Raw genomic sequence first — 14,198 nt, 5'->3', positions numbered from 1 at the left:
AAGGAGACTATTAGGCAGGCATGCCAAAATAATAATGTATGCTACTGTAGGTGTTTCAAATTAGTAATGAATAATCTAACGATTCTTTATTGCCCACACACAGCAGAAGCAGTCGCTTCAAGAACTACACCCATATTTATAGAATACAGCCTGTTCCATCATGTCTCTGCCATGTTACACGTTGTCAGGAATAAAGATTTGCTGCCCGCGCATGTTACAATAGAAGAACACAAGTAAATCATTAATACGAGTGGTATTCTTTGTGTTGGTGTAATCCAGACTTTCTCATCATGGCACCTGCACTGAATAGAGAGCAACCAGTGACAAGGTCATCTGGCAAGGTCACCAACTCAAGACAAGGACAAAACCCTTGTGGAGAGAAATAACACGTGTATTGTTTGGGCAGAAGACCTCATATAGGCAAATCCCACTACTGTCATATCTATAAAGCTAAGGCTTATTATGGACATGTAATACAGCAAATGAATCGTAACAATTACATGTTCATTTCTCCTCATCAGGTCTTCATCATTGTACACTGGAAGACTCGTGACCATCCACCCGGTGCAGAGCTTAATAGCAGCCATGAGCTGAGGGCTTCCGGCAAACACTGCCGCGATGGGGGCCTGGCCTCTGCAGGGAAAGAATTGAAAACGTCACTGCAAAACAGAATTAAAACTAGACTCATATACTCACCAGAAGCTACTGACTTGCGAAGGCTCTTATAGAGGACACACATCAGACTTGGGTGGTCTTCAGTTTGCCGGTGGCTGGGCTCCCGACGATAGCATACCGGCGCCGGAATCCTGACCGCCGGCATACTGACAGCTTTTCTCCCCCCTGGAGGGAGAATAGATAGCGTGGCCACCGTGCCTGCAGCGTGGCGAGCGCAGCGAGCCCGCAAGGGGCTCATTTGCGCTCGCCCAGCTGTCGGTAGGCCGGCAGTCGGGATTCCGGCTTCGGTATGCTGGCCGCCGGGAGCCTGACCGCCGACATAACATACTACACCCTCAGACTCAGACGGCTGCATGAAAGCCTTACACTTCTAGGACATTCATACTAAAGAAGTACAGTATTTGTGTTTCTTAGGAGAAAACAAACTGTACGTGGCAATGCAATTATAAATAACTTTAAAGGCCAACGTATACTAAAAGATAAATCCAAAGACTTTTTACACAAAGCTACTCAAATACATTTAAAGGAAAAAAATGTGGTTAGGAGTTGTTGTTTTTTTAAATATATGTAGAGAAACCAATTGCGGGCGAAGGGTACGAGCTCCCGTTGCAGCAGCGATCAAACAACGGCAATGGTGTCACAGGACCGCTCTCAGCCTGGATTCGAACATTTCTGTCCAAGTTCAAGCTGCGCAGGCGCGATAACTTACAGCCTAATTCAGACCTGATCGCTGCTGTGCGTTTTCACACAGCAGACGATCAGGTCTGCATGCGCTGGTGCCGATGGCCATCTCAGCCCTGCGATCGCCTCTGCCTGATTGACAGGCAGAGGCGTTTGCTGGGTGGGAGGGGGTGGGCCAGCAGGGGCGCAGTCCAGGCAACGCAGGGACCGCGAGGAGGGCGGGCTGCAACGGCTGTATGACATCACACGCAACCGTTACGCCCCGGACAGCAAAGGGTAGCTCCCTGCCAGACATGCGGGGCAAACTAGCCCTGTGCTGGGCATACTCTCGCATGTCAGAGTAGCTGATCGTAGCTGTGCACGGCTACGATCAGGTCTGAATTAGGCCCTTAGCCCGCAATTGGATTACCCTGTACAATTGTTAAACGAATATTTAATATACAGCGATTAAATTGCACTGTACCTTAAATGCATTACATATTTGGGACCAAATAATTAAATAAATGTTAATAATCCCAATAAACAGTTTGCATTGCAATATAAAAATTGGCCACTTGGCATTATCAAAGGGGGAACTCAGTTCAGTGCGATGAACGTAATGTGCAGTTCCTGAACAGCACATTGTGTCCTTTCACATCGCATGTAAGCCACTGCGGCGCGCAGGAAAGTCTGCAATGTCAGCAGTACCATATAGGGCTGATATGCGCACAGTTGAGAATACTGTAAGAAAGTTGAAAATGGGATTTTTGTCTTTCCTGTAAAATCCTGTTTTCTGAATTCATGGTGGACACTGGGTATGGGTGGAGCTTAGGCGACAGGCACCAAGGAGTTAAACTTTGTTTGCGTGCAGCCCAGGCTCCTCCTCACCTACATTCCCCTGAAGCCAGTTTGACTATACAAGCCCCAAGGAACAGGAGAAAAAGAGAGGAAGGGAAAACCAGCATGAACATGCACTACTAGGCACACTAACTAACCTGGCATATAGTGCCAAGAGGGCAGGAAACCCCCCAGCCAGCCAGGGGCATGACGACAGGCGCCAAGTATCCACCATGGATTCAGAAAAAAGAACACTGGGACAGAGGGACGTCCCAAAGCTGTCCCTTTATGGGAGGGAACGCTCCTGTGCTGCACTAAGGACTCGATACCCAAAAGCCACATCGGCAGGGGTGAAGGTGTCAAAATTGTAAAATGTAATGAAAGTGTTAGCGAAGGACCACGTGGCCAGTTTACAGAGTTGCTCTGAGGAGGCCGCCCACGAGGACCCAAAAGACTGCATAGAATGAGCTCTGACAGAAGCCGGAACAGGCTGTTTAGTCACCAGATAAGCCTGACGAATGGTCAGACGTAACCAGCAAGTCCACGTCTGCTTAGAGGCAGGCCAGCCTCTCTTGTTTGCATCATATAAGATGAAGGAGGAGTCCGTTTTGCAGAAATCCTTGGTTCAGTGCACATAAGTGCGAAGGGTTTGAACCACATCAAGCATGAGGAAAGAAGCAGAGTACACGGACTCGGAAGGAGAGAAGGCAGGAACCACAATTTCCTGACTGATATGGAATCGGGAAACCACCTTCAGTAGATAATCAAGAAGGGTGAGAAGCACTGCCTGGTCCGAATGGAAAATAATGACACCATATTCCATGTGAGCCAACAGAGATCCAGAGTCTTAACGGCTCAAAAGGAGAAGTCTGAAGGATGTCGAGCACCAAGGACAAGTCCACTGGAGGAACAAATGGGGGCTGTATGTGTACCACCCTCTGTAAGAAGGTGTGGATAGCAGATGATCTAGCCACACGGCACTGAAATAAACCCGAAAGGGAAGCTAAACGAAGGCCTAGATCCAAACACGCCTGTAAAGAGGCCAAGACCCTAGAAAGACGTTACATCAGCGGGTGGAACACCATTGGAAATACGTGCGCCAGACATAAATGCGTGCAGACGAGGGTTTCCTGGCAGAAAGCAACTTTGTAATAAACAGACTCAGAGAAACCTCTTGCTCTTAAGATTGACTTCTCAAAGTCACAGAATCAAAGTTATTCGCGCTAGGCCGAGGTGGAGGCATGGTCCATGGGATAGGATATCCGGCCGAAGAGGTAGACCCCACGGAGGTGTTTTGGAAAGTCTGAGTAGGTCTGCATACCAAACCCTCTGCGGCCAGTCTGGGTAATCAAGAACTCGAGGAAGGAGAGAGATTGGAGGGAAGCGGTATATAAGGGGGAGAGGCCAGGGTGCTGCCAGTGCATCTACTAGAAATGTGCCTGGGTCCCGGGTTCAAGAGCCGTAACGAGGAAACTTGTGATTTTGCCTGGAGATAATCAGATCTATGTGTGGACGACCCCAGGGACGAATCAGTGGGATGGAGAGGCCATTCCCTCGAGTGGACATCCTGCCTGCTGAGGACATCCGCCTCCCAGTTCTGTACTCCGGGACAGCTGACAGCAGGTTGAGAAAATTCTCTGCCCAACGGAGAATATGACTGACCTCCATCATGGCGGCGTGGCTCCTGGTCCCACCTTGACAGTTGATATAGGCGACAGCGGTTCGTTGTCTGACTGTCCCTTCACAGCCTTGTGTCTCAAGAGGTGCTTTGTCTGACAGAACGCCCAACAAACGGCACAGAGTTCCAGTACACTGACTTGGTAGTCAGTGCGCCAGCCACCAGTGGAGTTCTTTGGAGCAGCTGGTGGTAGCGCTTATAGGTTACCGCTGGCGTGCTGAATGAAAATTAAAGTAAAAAAAATATCTAAGTACAAAGTTAACTAGCGCTGTAAACAGCCTCCTATACTAAACGCGCCCTGTGCCTTGAGGCAACAAATTAAAACTGGCTTCAGGGTAAAGCAGGCGGGGTATGGGGGAGGTGGAGCCTGGGCTGCACTCATAGTTGAACTCATTGGTGCCCGTCGCCTGAGCTCCACCCATACACACTGTCCCAGTGTCCACCAGGGAATGAAAGAAAAAAATAATTTTTTAAAGGAGGGGAGGGGAAGGGGAAAGGGGGGGTGGCGGTAACCTTTCTTTATGTTAACCTGATACCCAGTAAACACGGCACTCACTTTATCCAGTTCATGAGCTCTACTGCATCAGACTCGTAGTGCTCCTCCAGCTCCGTCAGCTCATTAACGATTTGAGGTAAGAACTGTTGAGAGAATTTAAATACAAAGTAGCAGGCTGGTTAGAATTCTCCATTAACCCTACATACATATAATGGTCCTGCCATATTTATAGTCCAAAACATGATTTACATGTTAATGTGCAACAAAACACCTATAGATACAGTTACACATAACAAACGTACACATAAATCACAGTATTACTGTGAAAGGGGAACGCAATCAATAATATGGCTTAGGACAAGTTTATAAAAAGGTGCCCCAACCATGTGTAATGTCCTCTTCATACACCCTATGATGGATGAAGGAGCTTTAGATTAGCTAAACTACGAGTTAGGGGTTGTTCACACAGCTAGGAAAAAATGATGTCTGTTAAAAAGAGGATTTTGGTACTTACCGATAAATCCATTTCTCTGAATCCTCTAGGGGACACTGGAGTCCTATACAGTAGGGGGTGTGAAGCCTGCAACCGGAGGTGTGGCACAATCTAAAATTAGCATTGTCTGCACAGCCGGCTCCTCCCCCTTCACATCCCTCCTCCCTCAGTTTGAAAAATTTGAGAGAATAGGACATGACACTATAGCACATAGCGAGGAACTGAACCGTACAACATATCAAACAGCGGCCAAGAACTCTTAACCGAATAACTAACGCTGTTTGCACTAACTGTTTAAAACAAGAACTTTGAACACAGCAGGTTGACAGCACCGAGGCGGGCGTCCAGTGTCCCCTAGAGGATTCAGAGAAATGGATTTATCGGTAAGTACCAAAATCCTCTTTTCTCTTTCATCCACTAGGGGACACTGGAGTCCTACACAGTAGGGGACGTCCCAAAGTTTTCCCCCAGGGAGGGAGTGCGGTCGGTGGCCTGCAAAACTAAACGTCCGAACTGAGAGTCTCCGGAAGCAAAAGTATCAAACTTGTAAAAATTTCGCGAACGTGTGGGCTGAAGACCACGTCGCCGCTCTGCAAAGTTGAGTAGTGGAAGCACCCCTGGCAGCCGCCCACGAGGCACCCACTGATCGGGTAGTATGAGCACCCGTCTGAACCGGAACCCGTTTGTCACAGGAAACATAAGCTTGCCGAATGGCAAGTCTAATCCATCTAGACAAAGACTGCTTAGATGCTGGCCAACCCTTCTTTGGCCCCTCATAAAGAACAAACAAATGGTCCGACTTTCTGAAAGACGACGTAACCTGTACGTATATCCGTAAAGCTCGGACAACATCCAATGACACGTCCCCATCTGTGAGACCCTGGAAAGATGGGACCACTATTGGCTGGTTTACGTGAAACCCCGAAACCACCTTCGGAAGGAAGTCTGCTCTTGTACGGAGTTCCGCCCTATCCTGATGAAAAACTAAAAAAGGACTCTTACAGGATAAGGCTCCCAACTCAGAAACCCGCCTAGCCGAAGCCAAGGCAAGTAATAACGTGACCTTCCAAGAGAGATATTTCAGGTCTGTTCTTGTCAACAGCTCAAAAGTCGGTGATTTCAAATATTCTGACACCAAATTTAAGTCCCATGGTGCCGTGGGAGGACGAAAAGGGGGTTGAATCCTCAGAACACCCTGTAAAAAGTTTTGAATCTCTGGCAAGGATTCTAGCTGTTGTTGAAAAAGGATGGAGGGAGCCGAAATCTGAACCTTCAGAGAGCCCAGTCTGAGCCCTCCCTCTAGACCGGCCTGAAGGAAAAGTAGAAGTCGAGATAAGTGGAAGTTCGTTGAATTCCATCCCCGTTCCTGACACCAAGCCATGTACCGTCTCCAAATCCTGTAGTAGTGCCTGGCTGTGACCGGCTTCCTAGCGGCAATCATTGTAGGAATGGCCGTTCGTGGAATCCCTCTGTTTCTTATGATCCGTGTTTCAATAGCCACGCCGTCAAACGCAGCCTGTTCAGGTCGGGGTGTAGGAACGGTCCCTGAGATAGCAGGTCCTCTCTCTGAGGTAACCTCCAAGGATCTTCCGCAAGTAACCCCCGCAGGTCTGAGTACCAACTCCTGCGGGGCCAAGCTGGTGCGATTAGAATTGCCCACACTCGTTCCCGCTTTACCCTTTTCAGAACCCTGGGTATGAGTGGGAATGGTGGAAATATGTAAACCCTCCTGTAACACCAAGGAAGCGTTAATGCGTCCACTCCTTCTGCTGCTGGATCTCTTGTCCTGGACACATATCTGGGCAGCTGATGGTTTTGCCGAGACGCCATTAGGTCCACCTGAGGCAGACCCCATCTTCTCACAACCATGTCAAAAATCCGTGGATGTAGGCACCACTCTCCCGGATGCATGTCCTGGCAACTGAGGTAATCTGCTTCCCAGTTCTCCACACCTGGAATGAACACTGCCGAGAGGATGATGTTTCGTTTTTCTGCCCACAACAAGATCTTTGTGGCTTCCTTTAAAGCCATCCTGCTCTTTGTTCCTCCTTGACGGTTTATGTAAGCCGTCGTCGTGACATTGTCCGACTGAATCCTGATGTGTTGATTCATGACTCGGTCTTCTGCTAAGAGAAGTGCATTGTAAACTGCTCTTAGTTCGAGGATATTTATGGGTAGTTTGCTCTCCTGTAACGTCCACCGTCCTTGAAACTGATGGTCCTCTAGGACGGCTCCCCAACCTCTGAGACTGGCGTCCGTTGTCAGGATCCTCCAATCCCAAATGCCGAATTTCTTGCCGGCTGCAAGGTTCTTGTGTAACGACCACCATATCAAGGAGACCCGTACTTGCGGTTGAAGTCGGATTCTCCGATGGAGAAGCCAGTGCGAGCCTGCTCCCTGAGCAATGAGGTTTATTTGGAATGGTCGGGAATGAAGTCTGCCATACTGGAGAGCTTCGAACGACGCCACCATCTTCCCGAGAAGTTGCACACAGAGGTGCAGAGAAACAGTTTGCGTCCTCAGTACCTGAGCCACTAATCTCTGTAGGTCCTGGACCTTGTTCTCTGGTAGGAACACACGTAATAATACCGTGTCCAAGATGAGACCGAGGAATTGAATCCGTTGAGTCGGTATGAGGCTGGACTTTTGGAAACTGACAATCCATCCATGTTGAATTAAAAATTGATGGGATGTCTGAACATCCTTGAGCAGTCGATTCTGAGATGGTGCCTTGATCAGTAAATCGTCCAGATAAGGTATAATCGTGACCACCAACAGTCTCAGTCGTGCAACCATGATTGCCATGATCTTTGTGAAGATTCTTGGGGCTGATGATAGACCGAACGGCAAGGCCCAGGATTGGTAGTGATCCGCCACCAGTGCGAACCTTAAGTAAGCATGGTGAGGAGTCCAGATTGGAATATGCAGATATGCATCTTTTATGTCCATGGATACCATGAACTCGCCCTGTTCTAAGCCTGCAATGACCGATTGGATTGATTCCATCTTGAATTTGTAGACCCTTAAAAACTGGTTGAAAACTTTTAAATTGAGTATTGGTCTGACCGTCCCGTCTGGCTTTGGCACGACAAAAAGATTGGAATAGAACCCCGTTCCTCTCTGAGAAGCGGGAACCGGAATAATAACCTCTGCCTGTAGCAATTTTAGAATTGCTGCCCGTAGTGCCCTCGCTTTTTGAGGGCACTGAGGCAATCCTGTTGTAAAAAACTGACTGTGAGGCCTCTGTTGAAATTCCAGTTTGTATCCCTGTGAGATTAATGCTGCATTCAGACTGCAAATGCCGGATCCTACCCGGTAAGACAAACGTGTACTTACCGGGTGGGATCCGGCATTTGCACTCCGCTGCTGGCTTTCCGACCCGGCAATATACCGGGTCGGTTGCCATAACAACGGAGCGCGCAGCAGCAGCAGGGGCGGGGGTGGAGGCGGCGTCGGGAGATGAGCTCATCTCCAGCGCCGCCTCTCCCTATCTTGTGAATGGGAACCGTGTCGCATCGACACGGCTCCCATTCACACCGCACCTGACCCGGTAATCAACCCGGGTAAAACCCTTCTTTTTTACCGGGTTGATTTACCGGGTCAGGCGACCCGCTAAATCGGCCAGTGTGCTTTCACATCGCACACTGACCCGGTTCGACACGGCAATATGCCGTGTCGGTACCGGGTTATTTGTGCGATGTGAAAGGGGTATAAGTTGTTCACCCAAAGTTCTGGTGAGGTTTTGGCCCAGATGTCCTGAAAACCTACCAGTCGGCCGCCCACCAAGGGGGACCCCAGGTGAGCTGGGAGGCCCCGTCATGCCACGGTCTTGTCAGCAGGTTTATCCTGCTTTCTGGTTGCTACCTGTGAGCGGCCTCTACCTCTGCCCCCACGTGCTTGTGTACCGAAACCCCTTCCTCGGGCTCGAAAGGACTGTGATCTAAATGAAGTGAACGCTGGTCCCGAATAACCTCTCCTAGATTGTGGAGCTTTTCTCGTATAAGGAGTAGGCAGAAAAGTGGACTTCCCTGCTGTAGCCTGCGAAATCCACTTGTCCAATTCTGGTCCGAACAGCATTTCACCCCCAAAGGGGATGGATTCAACCGCTTTCTTTGTGTCAGAGTCTCCTTGCCATTCTCTGAGCCATAAAATCCTTCTAGCCGATATGGCCGATGCAGATATGCGCGATGCTATTCTGCTAATATCCTTAGAAGCTTGACACAAGTATGAAGAAAATTCTCGAATGTGTTCCGCCAGTTGGGTAATCTCTTCTAAGCTATTTTCCTCCTCAATAGCTTGTACAATACGCCCGGACCATGCACCCATGGCCTTGTTCACCCAAGCACAGATGATCGCAGGTCTCTGTGCTGCACCAGCTGCTACAAAAATTGACTTTAACGCAGTGTCAACTTTGCGGTCTGACGCATCCTTTAAAGTAGTTACGTTAGGAATTGGTAAGATTGTCTTCTTTGACAACCTTCCTAGGGAAGCATCCACTACCGGTGGAGTCTCCCACTTGTCCATTACACCCTTAGGTAGGGGATAAGTTACCTGAAACCGTTTCGGAAATTGAAAGCGTTTGTCAGGTTGTTTCCAAGCCTCATCCATCTGAGATTGGAGGGATTTAGGAATGGGAAACACTGCTGAACGCGGCTTTTGGGATTCGAACAAATCGAAATCTTCCGGCTCCCGTATTTCCTCGTCCTTAAAGCTTAGGATCTCCTTTACCGCGTCAATTAAGGAGTCCAGACCTGAAATTGCAGAGTCCTCTTCTGGAAAATCGGCGTCTAGGTTAGGTTCAATTAACTCACCTTCCTCCGTATCAAGAAGAAAACCGTCATCCTCCTCTAATTCTGGTATAATAGGAAGAGTTCTTTTAACAGCTTTGCGACTCGTCTCTGCGTGTGCGGGCGGCGTTAACTTGATGAGAAATTCCTCCATCGTCTTTGAGAATCCGGCAGCCCATTCCGATTGCTGTTTGCGCGATTCTGCCATCTCCTTGGAGATTCTATTAGCAAGGTTGTCTTCCCATGCCTTGGCCAGAGCACTTCTCCCAGGTGGAGCGTCCTTGTCTAAGCAGGAGTCGCACACCCCGGAGCTGCCAACCCGCGTGCTCTTCTTGTTACATTTCGTACAAACATAACAGGTCTTGGAGGTCTTGGTTGCCTTAGACATGTTGTTTTTAAACCCTTTACCAGGGTAGCACGCAGTGCTTTCACCCTCTAAACTAGGAAGAGAAAGACTGGGAGAAGACGGAAGCGAAGGTATTGGATCCGGCTGGAATTACCTGTCGGTTATATAAAACGATCAGGTCAAAATATTTTTACATAAAAAGATAAAAAAAAAAAAAAAAAGAATTTACTCACCGGTAATTCTATTTCTCGTAGTCCGTAGTGGATGCTGGGAACTCCGTAAGGACCATGGGGAATAGCGGGCTCCGAAGGAGGCTGGGCACTCTAGAAAGATTTAGGACTACCTGGTGTGCACTGGCTCCTCCCACTATGACCCTCCTCCAAGCCTCAGTTAGGACACCGTGCCCGGACGAGCAGACATAATAAGGAAGGATTTAGAATCCCGGGTAAGACTCTTACCAGCCACACCAATCACACCGTACAACTCGTGATACTATATCCAGTTTGACAGCATGAAAAACAACTGAGCCTCTCAACAATAACCCTTTAGTTAACAATAACTATTTACAAGTATTGCAGACAATCCGCACTTGGGATGGGCGCCCAGCATCCACTACGGACTACGAGAAATAGAATTACCGGTGAGTAAATTCTTATTTTCTCTAACGTCCTAGTGGATGCTGGGAACTCCGTAAGGACCATGGGGATTATACCAAAGCTCCCAAACGAGCGGGAGAGTGCGGATGACTGTAGTACCGAATGAGAGAACTCCAGGTCCTCCTCAGCCAGGGTATCAAATTTGTAGAATTTTGCAAATGTGTTTGCCCCTGACCAAGTAGCTGCTCGGCAAAGTTGTAAAGCCGAGACGCCTCGGGCAGCCGCCCAAGATGAGCCCACCTTCCTTGTGGAATGGGCATTTACAGATTTTGGCTGTGGCATGCCTGCCACAGAATGTGCAAGCTGAATTGTACTACAAATCCAGCGAGCAATAGACTGCTTAGAAGCAGGAGCACCCAGCTTGTTGGGTGCATACAGGATAAACAGCGAGTCAGATTTTCTGACTCCAGCCGTCCTGGAAACATATATTTTCAGGGCCCTGACAACGTCTAGCAACTTGGAGTCCTCCAAATCCTTAGTAGCCGCAGGCACCACAATAGGCTGGTTCAGGTGAAACGCTGACACCACCTTAGGGAGAAACTGGGGACGAGTCCTCAATTCTGCCCTATCCATATGGAAAATCAGATAAGGGCTTTTACATGATAAAGCCGCCAATTCTGACACTCGCCTGGCTGAAGCCAAGGCCAATAACATGACCACTTTCCACGTGAGATATTTCAGATCCACGGTTTTTAGTGGCTCAAACCAATGTGATTTTAAGAAACTCAACATCACGTTGAGATCCCAAGGTGCCACAGGAGGCACAAATGGGGGCTGAATATGCAGCACTCCTTTCACAAATGTCTGAACTTCAGGTACTGAAGCTAGTTCTTTTTGAAAGAAAATCGACAGAGCCGAGATCTGTACTTTAATGGAGCCTAGTTTTAGGCCCATATTCACTCCTGCTTGCAGGAAATGCAGAAATCGACCTAGTTGAAATTCCTCTGTTGGGGCCTTTTTGGCCTCGCACCATGCAACATATTTCCGCCATATGCGGTGATAATGCTTTGCCGTAACATCTTTCCTGGCCTTAATAAGCGTAGGAATGACTTCTTCCGGAATACCCTTTTCCTTTAGGATCCGGTGTTCAACCGCCATGCCGTCAAACGCAGCCGCGGTAAGTCTTGGAACAGACAGGGCCCCTGTTGTAGCAGGTCCTGTCTGAGCGGTAGAGGCCACGGGTCCTCTGAGAGCATCTCTTGAAGTTCCGGGTACCACGCTCGTCTTGGCCAATCCGGAACCACGAGAATGGTGTTTACTCCTCGCTTTCTTATTATTCTCAATACCTTTGGTATGAGAGGCAGAGGAGGGAACACATAAACCGACTGGTACACCCACGGTGTCACTAGAGCGTCCACAGCTATCGCCTGAGGGTCCCTTGACCTGGCGCAATATCTTTTTAACTTTTTGTTGAGGCGGGACGCCATCATGTCCACCTGTGGTTTTTCCCAACGGTTTACCAGCATCTGGAAGACTTCTGGATGAAGTCCCCACTCTCCCGGGTGGAGGTCGTGTCTGCTGAGGAAGTCTGCTTCCCAGTTGTCCACTCCCGGAATGAACACTGCTGACAGTGCTAGTACATGATTCTCCGCCCATCGGAGAATTCTTGTGGCTTCCGCCATCGCCATCCTGCTTCTTGTGCCGCCCTGTCGATTTACATGGGCGACTGCCGTGATGTTGTCTGACTGGATCAGCACCGGCTGGTGTAGGAGCAGGGATTTTGCTTGACTTAGGGCATTGTAGATGGCCCTTAGTTCCAGAATATTTATGTGAAGGGAAGTCTCCTGACTCGACCATAGTCCTTGGAAGTTTCTTCCCTGTGTGACTGCCCCCCAGCCTCGAAGGCTGGCATCCGTGGTCACCAGGACCCAGTCCTGTATGCCGAACCTGCGGCCCTCTAGAAGATGGGCACTCTGCAGCCACCACAGTAGCGACACCCTGGTTCTTGGAGACAGGGTTATCAAGCGATGCATCTGAAGATGCGATCCGGACCACTGGTCCAACAGGTCCCACTGAAAGATTCTGGCATGGAACCTGCCGAAGGGAATTGCTTCGTAAGAAGCCACCATCTTTCCCAGGACCCGCGTGCAGCGATGCACTGATACCTGTTTTGGTTTCAGGAGGTCTCTGACTAGAGATGACAACTCCCTGGCTTTCTCCTCCGGGAGAAACACTTTTTTCTGGACTGTATCCAGAATCATACCCAGGAACAGTAGTCGTGTCGTCGGAACCAGCTGTGACTTTGGGATATTCAGAATCCAGCCGTGCTGAGATAGTGCTACTCCCACCAACAACTGTTCCTTGGACCTCGCTTTTATTAGGAGATCGTCCAAGTACGGGATAATTAAAACTCCCTTTTTTCGAAGGAGTATCATCATTTCCGCCATCACCTTGGTAAATGCCCTCGGTGCCGTGGACAGTCCAAACGGCAGCGTCTGGAATTGGTAATGGCAATCCTGTACCACAAATCTGAGGTACTCCTGGTGAGGATGGTAAATGGGGACATGCAAGTAAGCATCCTTGATGTCCAGGGATACCATGTAATCCCCCTCGTCCAGGCTCGCAATAACCGCCCTGAGCGATTCCATCTTGAACTTGAATTTTTTTATGTATGTGTTCAAGGATTTCAAATTTAAAATGGGTCTCACCGAACCGTCCGGTTTCGGTACCACAAATAGTGTGGAATAGTAACCCCGGCCTTGTTGAAGTAGGGGTACCTTGATTATCACCTGCTGGGAATACAGCTTGTGAATTGCCGCTAGCACCGCCTCCCTGTCTGAGGGAGCAATCGGCAAGGCAGATTTTAGGAACCGGTGGGGTGGAGACGCCTCGAATTCCAGTTTGTACCCCTGAGATACTATTTGAAGGATCCAGGGATCCACCTGTGAGCGAGCCCACTGATCGCTGAAATTCTTGAGGCGGCCCCCCACCGTACCTGGCTCCGCCTGTGGAGCCCCACCGTCATGCGGCGGACTTGGAAGAAGAAGCGGGGGAGGACTTTTGCTCCTGGGAACCTGCTGTTTGTTGCAGTCTTTTTCCCCTACCTCTGCCTCTGGACAGAAAGGACCCGCCTTTTCCACGCCTGTTTTTCTGGGTCCGAAAGGACTGAACCTGATAAAACGGCGCCTTCTTAGGCTGTGAGGGGACATGGGGTAAAAATGCTGACTTCCCAGACGTTGCTGTGGAAACTAGGTCCGAGAGACCATCCCCAAATAATTCCTCACCCTTATATGGTAACACTTCCATGTGCTTTTTTGAATCTGCATCTCCTGTCCACTGGCGAGTCCATAAGCCTCTCCTAGCAGAAATGGACAATGCACTTACTTTAGATGCCAATCGGCAGATTTCCCTTTGTGCATCTCTCATATATAAGACTGAGTCTTTTATATGGTCTATGGTTAACAGGATCGTATCTCTGTCTAATGTGTCAATATTTTCTGACAGTTTATCTGACCACGCAGCGGCAGCACTGCACATCCAAGCTGACGCAATAGCTGGCCTAAGTATAATGCCTGTGTGTGTATATACAGACTTCAGGATCGCCTCCTGCTTTCTATCAGCAGGTTCCTT

General features: G+C 49.0%; 1 protein-coding gene across 4 annotated transcripts in view; it reads right to left on the bottom strand.

Moving 5' to 3' along the window:
- Nucleotides 1–14,198, bottom strand: part of DPY19L4 (dpy-19 like 4) — a 132,741-nt gene that overhangs the window by 4,004 nt on the left and 114,539 nt on the right. For all 4 annotated transcript variants that reach the window (XM_063924126.1, XM_063924128.1, XM_063924125.1 and 1 more), the window contains 2 exons: nt 4,407–4,489; nt 501–633 (listed from right to left, as the gene is read on the bottom strand). In XM_063924126.1, the coding sequence (XP_063780196.1) occupies nt 501–633; nt 4,407–4,489 (216 nt within the window). The remainder of the gene's footprint in view (nt 1–500; nt 634–4,406; nt 4,490–14,198) is intronic.

The sequence above is a fragment of the Pseudophryne corroboree genome, chromosome 5, assembly GCF_028390025.1.
Source record: "Pseudophryne corroboree isolate aPseCor3 chromosome 5, aPseCor3.hap2, whole genome shotgun sequence".
In the NCBI taxonomy this organism is placed as follows: Eukaryota; Metazoa; Chordata; class Amphibia; order Anura; family Myobatrachidae; genus Pseudophryne; species Pseudophryne corroboree.
The sequence above is the reverse complement of the archived record's forward strand: the minus strand, read 5'-3'. Positions and strand labels throughout refer to the sequence as shown.